Here is an 18622-nt window from a genome sequence, read left to right on the forward strand (position 1 = left end):
CATGTCTAGAAAAAATAAATTTTCATGCATTATCTCATCCACTCATCATTACCTTCTATGGGAACCACATGACAAAAAGTACAGAAAAAAGCAAGAATGCTATAAGGTGAACAGCTTTCATGTCAGTTCTAAAAAAACTACATTTAATGTACTCTTGAGTACAAGCAATTAAGAAAATATGGTGCCTTTTTTTCTAAATCTAAGGACTTCAAAGCCTGAATCGTAAGATGTAAGTGTAGGTCTGCATTTGTGCCTTTCAAAACATCTTCCTTGGGTGAATTAGGGACACAATTTATATTAGATCAAAAATGAGAACCAAAACATCAAAAAACAACCTTGGCTTTTGGGTTTCCAAAGACCCATCCATTCCCAGGCTGAGCAAATGCTGATGCTGCAACATCTCAGAGGAGGAGGTCAGGCTGGGCTAACAACTGATGTGCAATTTCATGGCTGCCTTCAGTGCTTCTTGGAGGTGGTGCAGTGCAGTCTGCTGAGCTCAGAGCCTTGTTACATGATCTCAGGACAAGGCAAAAGGGCTGTCAGCTCACCCCAGCTAAAAAAGATCAATCATCTCATGAGGCACTACTCAGAAAACCAAGACAAGCAGAACTCCCACACTGCAAATTTTGCTTCTGACAGCCAGGGTAGGATGATCACGCACTCCTGGCCAGGCCAATCTTTTTGATGCCATCCCAATGAAGCTGATAAGTACAGCCTACATTTACATCAATTGAAATCCTTGCCCAAATGAGCACTGAGCTTTGTTTTTCAGCATCAGGAATGACATAAAGAAACAGTCTCAGTATGCCAGGATGGCTGGGACAAATCCAGCTACAACTGTGGACAGTCTGTGGCACATGCTTACATGAAGAAGAGAGGTTGGCACAAAAGGAAGAACAGCCAAGCAAAAAGATGTACAGCCTATGGTGGGAGTATTGGGATCACTCACCCTAGAAAGGGATGAAAATGGAGGCTGAGGGTCCTTACTGTGGAATTTATTACTGGCCTAAGCTTCCTGCAAAAATGCACACAGCATTACTTTTATCTTTTTCTCCATGCAACTTACCAGGAGTCCTACAGTTTTTCCTTTTATATGTTATCAAAATACAGAAGTCGTAGTGAAGGTTCAAAGGAAAATATCAGATTAATAAAGGTATTTAGGATGACAAAAATGCACATGAGCACATGAACAAGTAGATCCGCCTTTTCAGATTTGGTGCACAGCTGTTTTCTAACTTATATGAGCTGACAACAGCAAATTGTAAAAAGAAATAATTTCAGCTTTGTATTTCCTTGTATTGTTCCATTGTTGTAAATATCAAACTGTAGTTTTATGGAAAAAAAAAAAAGTAGTCAGTGCCCTGAGTTTTATTTTTTAACTTTATACATTATAGTGAATATACAAATCCAAAAATCAGTAAGGTCTCTATGCCTTGTTCTTTCAGGTTGCAAGATTGAGCGCACGCAGCTGAAGCATTCCAGAAGTCGTTATTATTTCTTTAGTGTGTATTTCCTGTTGATTTATATCCTCTAGTGTCCTCAGAGAATGCAGTATTGAAATGAAAATAGATCCATCTCATGAAGTTGTACCTACTACAATTTCAATTAAATTAGTGTGTGGGTAATGGAAAAGAGAGTTGGATTGTAATTACCTTCTTCAACTCTGCCTTGGAAGTGTATGTTCAAAGGACCAAACAAATTGTCAATATCTATACACTTGCTGAGTAACATGAAAGATTAAATCTGATACCAAATTATCCCGTCTACTTTATGCTAGATTTAATGAGAAAATAAAGTATTGAATCTATCCTGTCAATACACACTGTTGTTTGCGTTTTGACTGCAGGGTATAGATCCATTTGGTCAAAGTATTACTCATGTTAATGCATAAACACTTCTTTATGTAATAAAACAGAACTCCAAACCAATTTTTCATCCAAGAGGCAATAAAGCCATGACGAAGGAAGAGGATCTTGTATTGTGAAAGAAAACACAAACAGGGCTGAAGAACATTTTATCATGAGATCCATCACAGCAAAACCCCCGGAGGAGACTACAAGCTGATTTTGACAGGCTAGTTTTTTGCCAAGTAACTGCAGACTAACAGTTAGTTAGATGTTAGGACTGACTTTAAAGGCTTTTCTTGCTGGCTTATTCTCTGACAAGCTGATGGACAAGAAAGTTCAAGAGCATCGCGTATTCTGTTGTGTGTGACTTAAATAACAAGGTAGAATCTTCACAGGTGTTAACATCTTTGATTCAGATTCAGTCACAAATGTCTTTAACTGATCTTTGCTGTAATTGCATGCTAAGGTTTATAGAAGACTTAATTGCTAGTAGGATGGACAATTGTTTTCCAGAGAGACTCTATTCACAAAGAAGTTTTAATTATAATGCTAGGATTTGAGAGTGCAAGAGGAATGAACCCACCAATTGATGGTGGTGGTGAGGTTTTAATTCAAAGTCAAAGGCTTCCTGCAAAGTTAGCAGATCTGATAGATGTTTAAAACAATGACTAAAGTCCTCTAGCCCTCAGGAAGAGTGATTCCATATATTAGAGGGTACATAGAGCCCCGTCAGGGGAAATGAAATTTGGTTTAGTCAGTATAAGGATAAGAAAAGCAGGATAAGAATTCCTTACAGAATTCTCATAATCTGAATGCATTTATTTTTAATTGACAGAAAAGAAAATTCTGGTGCTAGAACTCCACAAAGAAACTGTGACTCAAGGCAAACACAGCCAATCTCTCAGTACATCAGCAAGCTACTTGAGTTAGTCCTGGCTTTGGAGGTCCACATGGTAATCAATCAATTAAATTTGCCTCCACAAGCATTTAACTTCAAGGAGCTCTACAGTAAACAGACAAATCATAAACTGCTCAGCCAAACTGAAACTTCACATGCCCAAACTACTATTAACATAGTAATGATCAAGGAGAACCGAGCAAACTGTTATGTATATCTCCAGCCACTTCACTAATAAAGATGAAAGCAGTTGTTGTGGAAATTGTTAATATATTTATTTTGGGCTGAGTTTTCTGTTAGCTTGACTTTAGAAGTCAAAAATTGATGCTTCATGTACAAGGTAGCCAGCATGCTCCTCCCATAAGCATGTGTAAGAGTAAGAGTATCTCTTGCTCTTAAGAGCAAGAGTACTCATTTACTCATAAGAGTATCCATGCATACAAGGTGCCACAGACCTTGTTTCAGCTAAACAGAGCAGGGGGCATATATGATACTTCTTCCTTATAGAAAAAGATCTCAGAAGGTTTGTGAAGTCTTCAATTATATTAATCATAACTTCTTTATGTGCTGAAAATAAAGCTAGGGAAAACCAATCTGGGATGCCAAATCCTCATATCTCTGTAGGTCAGTAGGTTATGAAGCTGTTGTGCTGTCAGCTTCACACACCACCATAAATTTTATGTATCTGTACGAATGGAGAAGGAAAATGGAGAGAATTGTCTTTGCACAGATGTAGCAAGAAGATCACAACTAGAGAGAAAAGTTTCTAAGAGTAGAAGCAATTAATCTCTGCAAAAGCTCATCTAATAAAATGGCAAATTCATCACTACTTGACTGCTTTAAATAGAGTGTGTTTTCAAAAGATGAGCTCCATTTGAGCTTCAAAATATTAAACTCCACAGGATTCACTTACATAATGTGGAAAGTAACTTCCTCCTTGGTAGGAGTTCTTAGATAATAAAGTTTTGTGGCCTCCTGTCAGGCAAACAGCCAGACAAGGCCATTGTAATGCTACACCCCTCTTCCACCTTCACAGAATTTAAGTAATATATATTTTATAAGTAGTATACGAGGGAGAAGTGAAATTACTAGTATTTATCTTGAAGGCAAACTTAAAGCTTCCCTCAGACAACAGCTGTTTCCAGAATCTCAAATATATTTTCTTAATTCTTAAGAAAGCTGTCAGACACCTAACTTCTTTTTTGTTTTAAGCAAGCTATTCTGCTTCCTTGTTTCAGAAAAGAAGGCAGAAAATTCCATCCTAGTAATAATTAAGAGAACAAATCTCACTGTTATTGAAGCAAATGTGCACTGATATTATTTTAGCAAGGATACATACAACTCTTTACTATAAACAGTAAATAAATTCCTTTTCCTTTGATGTGTTCCTGTTTCTTTCTCCAGGGGCTGGACCCAAAGAGAAAAGGTAGTTCCACAAGGCTTCTTGAGATTTTAAAGCAAGTTAGCAACACATTGGATTGGGCTGAGACTTTTCAAATTTAGCTAGCAGAGTGACTGCCAGGAAAATCAGCTCAAACACTCATCACTCTGGCCTCGAGCCTCGGCTATGAGGCTTCCCCATCTCAGGAGTGCCCTGCCTAGCACCAGCAAGCAGCTCACACTAGAAGGTGGCTTCAATGAGATGTCTGGCAGATGAGTTCTCACCTTCACAACTATCTCTAAGGTAAAATAATGCTATTGGCAATAAGTATGCAGTGCTGTAGCAGCTCAGGAATGCACAGAGCAGCCAGTAAGGAAGGAATCCCACATGCAGCACACAAAACACCCTCCTGCCCTTCACCAGGACTGTGGTTATACTGTGCTTACTCCCACACACCAACAATGTGGTGGCATTTGATCACCACTGACCCCGAGAATGAAGTGCTACTCCTGGAATCAGTGATGTTCCCAACTGTGTTTCCTTTGCTCTTTTGAAGCTTGTCATTTAAATTTCAGTGCAGCCAGACAATGCTTTGAGATTTGATGGGAGCACAGGACAATGCAGCATGATTTACATATACTAAACTTGCAGGTCTGAAGTATTGCCCTAAAATTGGACTCTTGCCAGTGATAATCATTCTTTTTTCATTATATTTTCACAAGATTGTTTCTATGACAATACTTTTAGGAGAGTTGATAAGGAAATGTCAAAATGTAGTCTCATTAAAGAAGATGGGAATGTAGCTAAGGACATGGACTTTTGCAATTACATCTTGAAAAGGCTTAGACTGCTGTTATTAATAGCAGTTCAACCCAATCTGAATTAAATGCATGGGATATTAATTTACACCTACACAAAACCGGGATATAGAGCACATGGGAAACATTGCTTTAACAACGTTTACTTTTTAAGACCGATCACTTTTGTTTTATAAACCCATCAGCAAAGGAGAAAGAGATGGGGAGACTGAGTGGGTGGTGGCCAGAATCCGATTTTACTGTGGACTGCATGTGCTTATGTACTGTTCTAGGAAGGCTAGTAATTTTTTACTACAATGATTGGGTTAATCATCACATAAACAAACTTATACATTTTGCAACACTTCTTGCTTGTAGAAGTTGATTCAATCTTTTTCTCTGTTGCCAGTCTCATCCAATAATCCTGTAATCTTCAAAGTTCTGTTTGTTCTTGCCAAGGCATCCTGATTATCAAATCTCTTATGTTAATCAGGTCCAAAGTACATCATAAACCCACTAAAGTGTCTGGGCAACTGACAAGGTGAAAATCAGCTAGCCAATGCTTTTTTGAGCATTTTAATGGGAATCAAATGGGAATCACAGGAAAATGTGATTTACATATATTAGAGATCTGAAGAGGGTGTCTGAAAGTGGTCTCTGAAACAAGGTTGTAGTGAGGTCAATGTAACAAGTGAGAGGACCAGATGAAATTGCCTTAAGTTTAGATTGGATACTACAAAAAAATTCTTCATGGAAAAGGTAGTCAGGCTTTGAAAAAGGCTGTCCAGGGGAGTGATAGAATCACCATCCCTCCAAGGGTTCAAAAGGTGCATGAATGTGGCACGTGGGGATGTGGTTTAGTGGTGAGAAAGGTGGCACTGGGTTGATAGCTGGACTCAATGATCTTATGGGTCTTGCCCAACCTTAATGATTCTATGATTCCATAAAAATGAAAGGAACTCCTTCCCTATTTGTAAATACACAGATGTGTTTCAAGCAAGCTCACATTTCCTGAACACAGCAAGAACGGTTTTTTATTCACAGAAGCAAAGTGAAGCGTTAAAACATCTTCCAACAAACCAGCTCACTGTCAGATTTCAGCAGGATCATTCTCCCAGAGATCCAGCCAGCTGTAGCAAGCAGCTCTCCACTATCACCACTCAGCCAGCCACAGTGCTCTGCTAAATTCAGTGGTGCCCTCTAAGCCCCAGAAGCACCCGCTCGCTCCTGCTCCTGGCAGCCTTGCACACTCCCAGCTATGGCAGCCCTGCCATCACAATGATCTGCAGAAACATTTTTCCTCTTGCTTCCTGCTCCTCCTATCCCAACTATCCGTGAAGCCAAAGGAATAGCACGAAGTCCGGAGCATATTCTCAGATCAAGCAGAAAAACTGGCAAATTAAGGGTATTTTAGCTACATATGGCTAGGTAGATTAGCATTTCTGTCTTATAGAGATCCTTTTTGTTTGCAAAAAGATGTTTGTTAGCAAAACCAATTATCTGCATCTATCTAAAGCATACTTTTAAGAAGGATGTTTTTCTATAAAACATGCCTCAGGTGACAGAAAAATGTCATTGAATTGAAAATAAAAGGCATGTCTTATCTAACAAAGGATAAGCAAGGAGTGCAAAGTTTTTCAGGGAAAAAAAATTAGGATGCTGAATATAGATGAAGTATAAGATAATTAGAAGCATTTTCATGGACTGGACTTTACAATTTTTCATTACATGAAAACTAGATGACGCATTTAGAAGACAGTACATTGACTACTATAGGGCCAACAGACACCTGAACATTTATAGTTTGTATATGTACAGTTTGTATTTATATTTTGTATGTGCATCACCCAAATAAGAGTGAATATTTTAGAAAATCACCACATGTCAGTCTCAAAAGCATAATTATTCTACTCTTCTCAATTTGTCTTTCAGGGTTTTTTCTTCTTAGACAGAAACAAATAGAATGAATATGCAGAGAAAATAAGAATACTGTGACATTTAATATTAAAACACCCCAAGGAAATTTGCTAATCTGCTAAAAATGGTATCTTTACAACAGTAGGCCTTCAAGTTTCATTTTGTTCTCTTAGAGCAGACATGAAAATTTCACAAACGGAAAAAAAATGCAGGAAAGACACTTTAAAGATTAATAAACCTTCTTCTAGTAAAACTTAACATACTACATTATTCAAAATTAACAAGGATATTATAGCTAAATCAGTCACTAAAACAAGCAACCAGCCATGAGAGAACTTGAAGTTTTCTAATTATCAGAGTGTTGCTGGAACATTATGATTTCAAGCAGCATTGCTCTAAGCACTTGGTCACCTCAACAAGACAGCACAGGACTGCCACCTTGTGAACAACGAAAAACAGCAGAACTGCATTAACAGGACAAAATTCAGCTGCCCCCAGACACTACAGAATACCTTTTACTCACTTTCTAAAAGAAGTAATCCATCTTATTTATCAACCCTCTAGAAAATTAACAGATAAAAAATATTTCATCATCCCTTATGGTATAAAATTCTTGCTAATTCTGAATAATAACAAGTGTTGTCAAAGAAGTTAAAAGGAATGAAATATAGAACACTCACAAATAGCAGGAAATACATTCTACAACATAAAGGATTATCAAACTTCCTATCTTGCTGAATAACAACATATTTTTAACTAAAAGAAAAAAACATGTTCAATTGCTTGTATTTTTTCCTCCACTTCAAAACAATTCAGCTATGCTGTGACTGTTCAGCTTTCAGCTATTTTTATCATTCCAAGAATTACTGAAAGATCGTCTTATTTATAAGAAAAATTAAAACTGAGCTTTTTTCTTTTCAAAGCAGCAATTATAGAAATGTTAGCTATGTTATTTTTGGTTTTACCTTGAACACTTCAAGAAATTAGTGTGATTTTATTTTAAATTCATAACTAATGAAATTTACAAGAAATTAACATTTCAAAGCTGTTGTAAGAAATTTCACTGACATCTACTGAGAATGAAGGTAAAATAAGCAATTATTATTCTATCGAATCTAGAAGACCATGGCAACATGAAGCAGCATAAATACAGCCCTTTTTGCATGTCTTTAAGGAAAATAGTTAATAAATTAGAAACAACTACAATGGAAATGTTTCAGGAGCAAAATACTAAAATCCATTTTTCAGTGGATTTCAACAGTGTTATTGCTATTGATCAAAATTCTAGGAAATACTGATGGAATTTGGAGACCTTTCCTTATGACCAGTTCTGATACAAATATAACCCCTCTGATTTCTGGACTGACTTGGCTAACATGGAATATTACCTGCAAACACCCTCAGGCTCATGTGCAAAAGTGAAAACGTAGCTTTATTCTACAAATACATTCTCCTTTCATACTTTAGTAATTCATCAATTTCCACTAAATAAACTTTTATCAACTTAGCCTGCTTTCAAAGGAGCAAAATATATTAAGCACAATTGTACTTTTAAACTAAAACCTGTAAGTATAGTAATAAATTCCACTATAAAATATTGTGCCATTTCATAGTACTGGTTAAACAGCCCCAACAGGTCACAGACATCTCTCTATGTGTAATTTTTCTAGGGTCTCCTGAGGAGCTCATTAGAAAGGCATTGTGCTCTACATTTCGGTGTACATTTTACATTCACTTTTCACAACAAAAAAAAAAAAGTCTTAAAATTGTTTTCAATATTGTACATATGTAAACTGGTTCTTTTCACTTGAAACACAGCTTCTACTTCTGTTAAAAACAGGAAGCATGAACAGTCTCTCAACAGAGTTGATAATGGATGGCATTTAAAACCAGTAAAAACAGACATACTGGATAAAACACCTCTTGACTACACTGGGATCTTTGCAAGGGAATTCTTTTTCTCAAGGGAATTAACACCTGCTCCCCTACATAAAACCAGAAAAAAATCTTGGATCTAAGATACAACTTGGAATACTAGACAGAGCCCCATGCCTTTCCATGTTACCATTCCAATTCAGTATTTCAGGGCACAAATGAAGTTGTACTTAAGCAGGCAAATGCTCTTTATCTTATGATTTTATTGGCATGGCATACAAAAACAAAATTGGAAGCAGAAGGCACACAAGACTTCCCTTCCCAAATCTGTGATACTGAAATTACAACACAATATCCTGGACTCTGCCAGAACCACACTGGATTCTTCAAAAGCAATCAATTTCAGGTGTCTTTTGTCCCTTGAACCTGAAGAAAATAGGGACTGATTGAAAATGGCTTTCCCTATGGTACACACTGACAACAAATTACCAGGCTGGTAAAAGGCCAAGAAGCAAAAAGCGACCTGGCAAATATCCTGAATTCAATACACACACACGTACTCATTGAAGAGTGGCTGGAGGGTTTCCTTGGGAGAAACAGGGTTGCAAAGACTCTGATCAGAATCTGAGCTGCCACACCCATCACAGGGCTGGTACAGGGAAGGAATTGGAGCCAGGACACGGATCTTCATGGTAAAAGAAACCAGTAACAATACCGACCTGAGCCCATAACTGCCCAGAACTGAGCTCTTGAGAAACTATTCCAATTCAGAGTGACTTCAGTGGCAATAATATGATGTTTGCACAGATTTGGCTGAAGTATTATCAATACAGAATATATTAAATTTAAATAAGCTACACAGTGCCTGAAATTTTGGAGACCACTCTCCCCTGTCGCATACTTCAGCAATCAAATATTTTTGAGACATAATAAAGTGATTTACTTACAGGAACCATTAAAGCCTTCATTTACTCTGATGATAGTGCACACTACATGCTTTTAAATATATATACATACCTATATGTATATATACATTGCATTTCACCTTTGTCAACCAGAATATATACACTCAAGTTCCATTAAACATGAAAAAATACTTTAAAAATAGTTCAATAATGCCATTAGTACTTCTTGGAGATTACACATCAAAGATCTTTGAAACACTCAGTGCAACTCAGAAGTGCACTCAGAGTCGATTTTAGCACAAACCTGTGAGCACAGAACCACAGGACATAAAAGCTCAATTATTTAAGAGGGCTGCAATCCACTGCACATTGCAGTCTGACATTTGTAAACTACCCCCTTTCTAACAGGTCACTTTACCAACTGCCATTTATGTTTCATTGTACAGTAACATTTATTCCTCCAAAGAAGGTGCACACACATAGCATCTGGTGTTTTCTAAATATCAGTTTGAAATAAAATGTTCAAAATTCTCTAGTGGTTTGAGAGCCCATTCTGCTTACAAAACTAATGTAGGCATTTACTGACAGAAAAAGTAATGAAAATGCAGTGAGATGTAGGAGGCTTTGAAAACATTGTACTTTAATAGTGGTTTATACTTTGACCACTAGTAAATCTAGAAGGAAATGGCCTGATCTGAGGAATAAATATGCACACATATAAATAAACAAAAAAGTTTAATACATTGAAATCCTTCTTTTGTAAAAGAGAAGCCTCTGAAACATACTTTTATAAACTATTATACCTTCAAGGGCATGTTATATAATATTTTATTATCATGAAAAATGACAGTAAACATCTTCCTTATTTTACATTATTTACAGAAAGGTGTTCTCACATTTCCCCTCATATTGAATTTTAAAATTTTCATAAATTCAATATATGGAGTATCTTCACATTATAACAATCTTGCATTTGGTTGCAACAATATAAGCAAAAGCTTACTTCCCAATTCCAACTAGGGAAAACAGTCCTTACATGATGCAAAACATACTGTTTCATCCAGAGTCCAGTCCTGAAACAGAACTGTGTTTTTCTACAGGTATAAAAGTATCAAAACAAAACAAAAAAAAAAAAGTCACCACATAAACCTCTGTACTTCATCACTATTTTCCCATTGGAATGTTCTATTTAGAAAAAGATAAAAAGTTACAGCATTTACTAAAATATAAAAAGCAAGCTCCAGAAGTTGTCTATATAGAGACAGAAATGGAATATTGAGCCTATATATTAAGAATGGCAAAATAAAGTAACGAAATTCTAGCAATTTCTGAGGAACAGTGACTGCTAATAAACATACAAAATACATTAAGATCCAGAATATTGATTTTGATTTTAGTGTATCAGCAAAACTCCAGCCAGCAAATATATAGAATGGAACTAAGAGGTATTTTACAAGCTCGTGTCTTTGGAACACTCTTCTCCAGACATAAAATGTATAATGTCTGTTATCTGCTAGTAAATACTTATGGACATAGGTAAATTTCCAGATCAGGAATAAAGAGATGACAGTGACTACGCTATACTGCACAGGGTGTTTTCGTAATGACAAAATGAATTTCCTTATTTTCGAAGGGGTCAGTAAATGAGGAAATGCAAAAAAAACAGTAAAGGACAGAAAATAGAACAGCTGAGGAAAGTGCAAACAGGCTTCATGACTACTTCTATCACCAACAACTATTCCACCATTGACGAAGACAAAAACAAAGAAGAGAGATACTAATACAATGTATGGCCAAGTTAAAGCAGTAAGTGTAACTAATTTTTTGGGTGACAAGAGATATTCGACAAGAAACTGCAGTATTCTGGTCAAATCTGAAAATGATCCTTTCCTGGAAGAAATCTTTTCATCTTTCTTTTTCTGCAACTCAATCTTCCAGGCTTCATTTAGCTTCTCTGCAACAACATTACCAGCACAAAAAACTGTCCACACAATATTTGTCTGACGAAACATGAAGCCACAAAATCCAAGGAGAGCAGAAGTTTTATGGTTACCATAAAGGCACATTAAATAGGAAAAAAGAGTAAAAAATACTGATCCTGGATCCGTATAATAAAGGAATGTAAAAAAATAAAGGGTGGGAAACACTGCAAGAGTTAATGCAGACAAGATTCTCTGGAAACCAGACACAGCCTAAAGAAGAAGCAGAAAAATGTGGTTAGACAATGCTCAATAAAATAAAATAGTATATTAAAAGAAAACTAGTATAACTCTTGAGAAATCCATGAACACAACAGCTCCTATGTTCTTTTTTTCCACTACTGCACAAATACTGTATTTTTCTAAAGCTCCTGATATCTTAATACAGTTATACAATGTTAAAATCCAAGTGAAAAGCACAGAACATTACTGCAGGCAAGTTAAAAAGATGGCAATGAAAATACACCAACTTCTTTCATATGCCAGGTGTGCACGTACTTGTGGTATTAAAATCATGGTGGGGGCATAACTGCTCCCATACTTTGGATAAAAAGGCTGCATTAATGGGCAGAAGAAGATAAAATCAATGGTTTATTCCCCTGCAACCTCACCATGAGATTCTGTTTATCTGTGTGACAACACCATTCTGTGCCTCTACTATCACCTCTTTTGAAGGCCAACTCCAAGTTTCTAATTTTTGATGTAGCTTTTATTATTTATCCTCATTATAACTAATATTAGAGTAGGATAATAAATTTTTAAAAAGGTAGAAGACCATGCAGTTAAAAACTCTTCCCAATTATTCCACTCACTACATGACAACACCACAAATTACAACATTAAAAAATGCTGCATGATGTTTCTGAATGATGCAGTGTGAGGTGAAACAGCCACTCGATCACCTTACAAGAGGAATAGAGAAAACACTGAAATCAAACAAATGTCAAAGGATAACTAAATGCTTATACTGTCAAGAAACTTGTTCTTACATTTATGTTTTCACTTTGAAGTATAAAATTAAAAGTGAAAACCATTTATTTAATCTGATCTAATTCTGTACAGTGTTATCATTTGCTTAAAAATGAAGAGATTTCCTCTAATACACCAATTTTCTTTATAGTAAAGGAATCCTTCAGTTATCAGGGAATAGGAAAAAATGTTTAAAGGTTAAAAATGTTTTAAGATTACTTTGTTTAAGGTAAAGTTTAAGTTTACCTTAAACCTTGTTTAAGGTAAAACAAAGTAACTTTACTAATGTGAAGGATTTTAAATAGGCCATTAACCACCAAAACAATTTATTTACTGCAGTGGTAGGTGCTTCAAATTTTTAAATATACAGCAATATATTCTTGTATGCAAGCTGAATGTTATGGTCTGGATGTGTGAACAGCTAGACAGGTAAGAACAGGTTGGATGGTGAAAGGGTTACACTCTATACAAAGGACAGTAATAACACAAGTACCACAGGTATCAATACTGGGACCTGCTCTGTTTAATGGCTTTATCAAAGACAAGAAAGCAGCAAGAGTACTCTGTCAGCAAGTCTGTAGTTGACACTGTATGAGCAGGACCCGGCAATTTGCTCAAAAGTACAGGTGTCATCTAGAGTGACCCACACAGGCTGGAGGAATGGGGTAACAAAAATATGATGAAATTCAAAAAGGCCTAATCCAAAGGCCAGCAGCTGAAAAATAAGAAATCCCCTAAAATGACACAGGCTGCTTACAGAGCAGGTGAGGTGCTGCTGTTCAAGTTTTGTGAGGACTCTTAAGCAACTCCAGCTGGATGAGCATCCAAACCTTTGGATAATAAGTCTGCATATCTATTAAGTTTTATTTCAATAGAACTCCTTCTACTTATGCGCAAGAATTAATTTTTAGAGGACTGCACCTTGTGCGAGAAAAAAAAAAATTAAAAATAATTAGAGAATAGGAATGTGCCTTCTTGGCCAAACTGGTGGTGGTACTCGCAGTTACATAAAACTGAGAACACCTCACCTAGGTAGTGAAGGGAACACACACTAAGCCATCAAAGTTGCTTGTACGAGTGCATAACATTGCTTTACTTTGACCGTACCTTATTCTTCTGATGTATCTTGAACAGAAGCAAATACAGTAAATAGAAGTTCCCAGCACTGAAGAGGAGATTGATAAACCTGAGCATCCCCACGGAGCACACCACGCTTCCCGTCCACCCGAGGAGCCACGCCGCGGGCTTCACCACTCCCACGGAGAGCAGGTACAGGCCGGGCAGCGTAGTGATCATGGGGTCCCACTGCAAAGCGACAGCAGCGTTACGGGGCCGCTGCGACACAGGGCAGCACCGCCCGGCCCGCAGGCCCCGACAGCTCCTGCCCCGAGGGATCCGCACTCTGCCCCGCAGGCCCCGACAGCTCCTGCCCCGAGGGATCCGCACTCTGCCCCGCAGGCCCCGACAGCTCCTGCCCCGAGGATCCGCACTCTGCCCCGCCCGGCTACTGCCCCATCCGCTACCAAACCCGCGTTCGGCCACCCCCGCCCCCGAGTGGCTGCTGGCCTGCTGTGATTGCTCCCCGACCTGCAAGAAGCGGCCGTGGCAATAGGCCTGCGCCTGCGGGACGTGGAACACCTCGTCCATGTAGGGCCCGCGCTGCCGGCGGCTGACGGCCGCGAAGAGCAGGCAGGACAGCAGGAAGGCGCCGCTGATGGCGCCCGAGAACCCGTAGGCCTCGGCCCGCTCCATGCCGGCTCCGCGCCGGCCGCGCTGGGGCCGCCCTTCCGGGGAGGGCCGAGGGGCGGCACCCGGCCGGGCGGGAAGGGAAGTGGGGCCGGGAATTGGGGGATTGCTGCGGGAAGTGTTGAGTCCCGACCGGAGTGGCTGCGCCTTGTTAGCGCTGTGTTTTCCCCGGGAGGGGCCGGGAATTGGGGGATTGCTGCGGGCAGCGCTGAGCCCCGGCCGCAGTGGCCGCGCATTGTTAGCGCTGTGTTTTCCCCGGGACGAGCGGCCGATGTCCTGGGGATGGAGCGAACGCACCGGCTGGAGCTGTTCCCTGACCGCAGCGTCACGCTGCTCCTCTTCCAGCACGTGAAAAATGCCGCTGCTCTGCGGAAAAAAGCCATGGAAGGATCCATTGAGGGAGCTCTGCTAAACCCTGCGATGGTGAGTGAGTGCGGGTGCCGCCCTGCCGGGGTGGGGATGCTCGTGGGAGCTGAGGGAAGCTGCGCCGCGCTCTCGGCCGCTGCCACACGAGCTGCTTTGCGCTCCCCAAGTGCCTCCTTGGAGTTCATCGCCGTGCCCCGCTGCGGAAGGGGTCGGCTCTGTAAAACAGCCGTGGCAAGATTGGCCAAAACCACTGTTTTGATTCACTTCACATCCTACTTGGTGGAGTTTAAATTTGCCTCGTGTAAACTCTAGTGCTAATTAATTCCTGCTGTCTCAAATCTAATATTTGGTGCCTTTGCTCTCATTTAACCCATAGTTTCAGAATCTAGGTGTTTTGGGTTTTTTTTGTTAGAATTAGGCTATCAAAATGAAGTGGTCAGGATTTTTTTCAGATTTCAAAACAGTAAGTTAATTCTGTATAACTCTTTCTGTTGCATTTTACAGATTGTAGATCCTTTTCAGATTCTTGTGGCAGCCAACAAAGCAGTGCATCTACAGAAGATAGGTAAAATGAAGACCAGAACACTCTTTGCAGAAATTATTTTCAGCCTTTCACCAAGCAACAATGTAAGATTTATTGAACAAATTTCTTTTTTGGCAGAAAAGCTTGCTAAGATCCACACAGCCAAACTAAGTACATGTATTCCTTTAACACTCTACATAGCTACTAGTAGAAGTTTTTAATTATTATTTTTATTTATTTTTATTTATTATTATTTTTAATAACACTAATGTGCTCTTATGGTTTTTAGCTTGTCAGAATAACATTAATGTAAAATGTCTGTCAATTTATACTCTTGGTGTATCTGACACAGTAACTGAAAAGGTTCCTTATATGTAGTGAGAAAATGACTCATAATTTTTTTTTTCTCTTTTTTCAGATTTCAGATGCATTTAAGAAGTTTGGCATTTCAGACAGCGACACAGCAGTACTCATCGTGCTGGTCGTGGATGGAGACAAGAATGTAAATCTGGCAGATATAGCATCTCAGGTGGAAGGCCAGCAAGTTTCCCTAGATGAGCTCCCCCAGCTAACAGACATAGCCAAAGTTAAAAAGGTGTGTAGCCAAAAGAGAAGACTGATAGGGAGAAAAGGGCCAGTTTATTTAGTTGTCTGATTAAATATCAACAGATGTAATTACCTTAGGATCTGTATTTCTTTAGCACAACTGAAAACTTGTTTTAAGTGGACCTTGATTATTTTTTAGAATTTTTTAGTTGAAACAAATTTTAGTTGTCACACCCTAACATCACAAAGTTTAAGTCTTCAAATTATTAATGTTGTCAGGGAATTAGAGCGTAAAAGTAAATTCCTGATTGCTGCCTACCATGCAAGAACTTTTGATTCCTTTTTTTCAGGCAAATATTAATTTAATTAAATATTTCAGTCCTGAGCAGTTTTATAAGCTTTAAGTACATAGATAGTCCCAGTAGGGGTGGTTAAAATAAAAACAGGTTAATTATCTCTTAGGAGCTGTCTTGGGGCATATATGCTCTTAACAGATTACCATATGCTAAAATACGTATTTTGAAGCATATGTCTTCTATGTGATAAAATTCAAGTAACTTAAATCATCTTTATCATGTCTATCAAAGCATTGATAGGAGACATGAATAAAATTGGACAAATCATAGCATTTAACATGTGGAGCTAAAAGTGTTGCTCTCATTCAGTTTAGTATCTTTCCTTATTCTTGCAGTTTCAGAATTTGCTTCAGTTCAAATCCTGTCTTGCAGTCACAAGAAGATAGGAATTTCCTATATAAAAATGGGGGAGAGGGAAATAATCTTCTCTTGTGTACATATTTTTAGGAGTTATGTAATCAGTTTTTTTCTTCCTTACACATCTTTACTGTTTTTCTTGTTGTTTTTTTTTCTGCAGATGTACAAAATCACTCCCCAGGAAGAAAAAATCGGCACCTTATTGGATAGTGTTGTTTGCAGAATGTCAACAAAAGATGTTTTGTGAAACGGTGGAAATAAATTTCAGAGGAAGTGAAGTAGCACTGAGTAGTGTGATGACATCTGGGCTTTAACCAAGCTTGGACACAAGGGTAACCTGAGCTGTGTTCTAAGCACAGAGAGCATGCCAAGCAGAATTTGCCATTGACATTTCAGTCCTTTTTCTTAACAAGGGAGAGCTGGCAGTACTTTAAGCTGAATTTAAACAAAAGGCTCGGAAATCTGTACTTTTATCCTTTGTCAAATGTTTTTTGGTAGTCCCAGAGAGGGTTCAAACACTGTAAATCATTTCTATTGACCATGCTCTGATTTGTTTTGGTTTGGCAACCCAGTGGGTGATATCCTTTTAACAATACTACTGCCAGAAATGCATCTTCACAGCCCAAGTATTTCTGATGGACTAGAAAGAGGAAATTTTCCGTAAACCATCAGCAGCATCTCCCTCTTAGTGCTGCTGGGATAGAGTTGCTGCCCACCCTTTGAGGACAGGAAGGGGTGAGGGGTGCTGGTAGTGTGAAGCAGGGGCACCAGAGATGTGTACAATGAAGAATAAGGTCAGTGTGGATAATGCTGTGGTGGTGTTAGCACCTGACAGTCTGATGTCATCCATTGCTGGCTGTAAAGGATAAGATGTGGTGCTTTTACTTCATAACCCTGGTTTATGCATGGTGATACTGAACTCATACAGCCTGGTTACAGGTGCAGAATTCACAGATAAATTTGCACCAAAGGTTGTATCCACTTGTCAATAGAGCTTACATGGTATTAAAGGACATAAACCTTGGTATTTTGAACCACTGGTAGGAAAGGCCATCAAAGGGAACTAGGAGGACTATTGATTTGCAGTAGTCACCAGGTGCAACAGCTGTAAATGTGTATCATTTAATCACATGCATGCATCCTGTTTAAGTAAAACTACTGTCCTAATAAGGTAGAAATCCATACTGTTTGTTATTTTTATGCTGTACTGTTTTTCTGAGATGTGTGTAAAACTATAGCTGTCTGCATTTTTTTCCTGATGTTTTCTGAGGTATTATGATTTGTGTACTTAAAATATCTTTGGAAGAGAATGCCTCACATTCTTACACATACATTTTGAAGGAGAGCAAGTCTTAGAGTTGAAATGTTGTCCCATACAGTAAACAGACCAGTAAACTGACATATAGACCTGTTTTTGTCTGTGTTTCTGTGTACAGCTTCAGTTCTGCATTTTGATTTCATTTAAGTCCTCCCTTAGTTAAAACACAGTAGTACAAATACCATCCTTTTCTTACCAACCAGACCAATGGCAAATCTAGTTACGAACTACTAAAAGAATTGCAAGGTTTATCAAAGGATTAGGGACAAATGGCTGTGCTGACATCTTGTTTTAAAGATGGCTTTACAGAATGCATCATCCTCTCTAAAGGGAAATGTGATGCAATAGTAAAAAAATGGAGCTTGGAAGGACTTGAGTCTTCAAAAGTGTGTCACATCAGCATGTGAGAATGACCATGGAAAATAAAGAGACTTATTTTCCTTTTCTGACAGTCTAGTTGGTACATGGAATATATCATAAGATTCACTGGCTGAGCTACAATGTTTTTGTTAGTTTAAAATAACAGCAGACAGGCTTACTTAAGCCACTGCCTTTTTTGAACACCTGTAAAACATCTGTCTGGTCTGTTTAATACTGGAGAAATAGTAATAAAATGATTGCTGCATAAAAATTTTGACACACAAGTTCCAAACCTGGGTTTCCAGTTTCCACTTCTCCATCTATTTCATTGGTGTGGACATTAAGTAGCTTGTTACTGCTGACATGTTAAATTGTGATTTACGGTGAGATCCAAATGAGGTGTTTTCATGGGTGGATTTACAGGAAATTATTTTGGAAGCTGAAATTTCTAGTGTCATTCAGTCAGACAGATGATTTGGGTC

General features: G+C 38.4%; 2 protein-coding genes across 2 annotated transcripts; one reads left to right on the plus strand and one right to left on the minus strand.

The window, feature by feature from the left end:
* Window positions 1–10235: 10235 nt before the first annotated feature.
* On the minus strand, window positions 10236–14364 carry ALG10 (ALG10 alpha-1,2-glucosyltransferase). The gene is made up of 3 exons (XM_072920135.1): window positions 14156–14364; window positions 13676–13873; window positions 10236–11812 (listed from the first exon to the last, which is right to left on the minus strand). Exons 1-3 carry the CDS (start codon window positions 14318–14320, stop codon window positions 10757–10759), a joined length of 1419 nt encoding a protein of 472 aa, XP_072776236.1. The 5' UTR covers window positions 14321–14364; the 3' UTR covers window positions 10236–10756.
* TPRKB (TP53RK binding protein) lies at window positions 14361–16740 on the plus strand. Its single transcript, XM_002187641.6, has 4 exons — window positions 14361–14737; window positions 15185–15307; window positions 15622–15798; window positions 16623–16740. The coding sequence occupies exons 1-4, from the start codon at window positions 14597–14599 to the stop codon at window positions 16707–16709; spliced, it is 528 nt and encodes a 175-aa protein (XP_002187677.6). The 5' UTR covers window positions 14361–14596; the 3' UTR covers window positions 16710–16740.
* Window positions 16741–18622: the final 1882 nt, after the last annotated feature.

The sequence above is a fragment of the Taeniopygia guttata genome, chromosome 1A, assembly GCF_048771995.1.
Source record: "Taeniopygia guttata chromosome 1A, bTaeGut7.mat, whole genome shotgun sequence".
NCBI lineage: Eukaryota > Metazoa > Chordata > Aves > Passeriformes > Estrildidae > Taeniopygia > Taeniopygia guttata.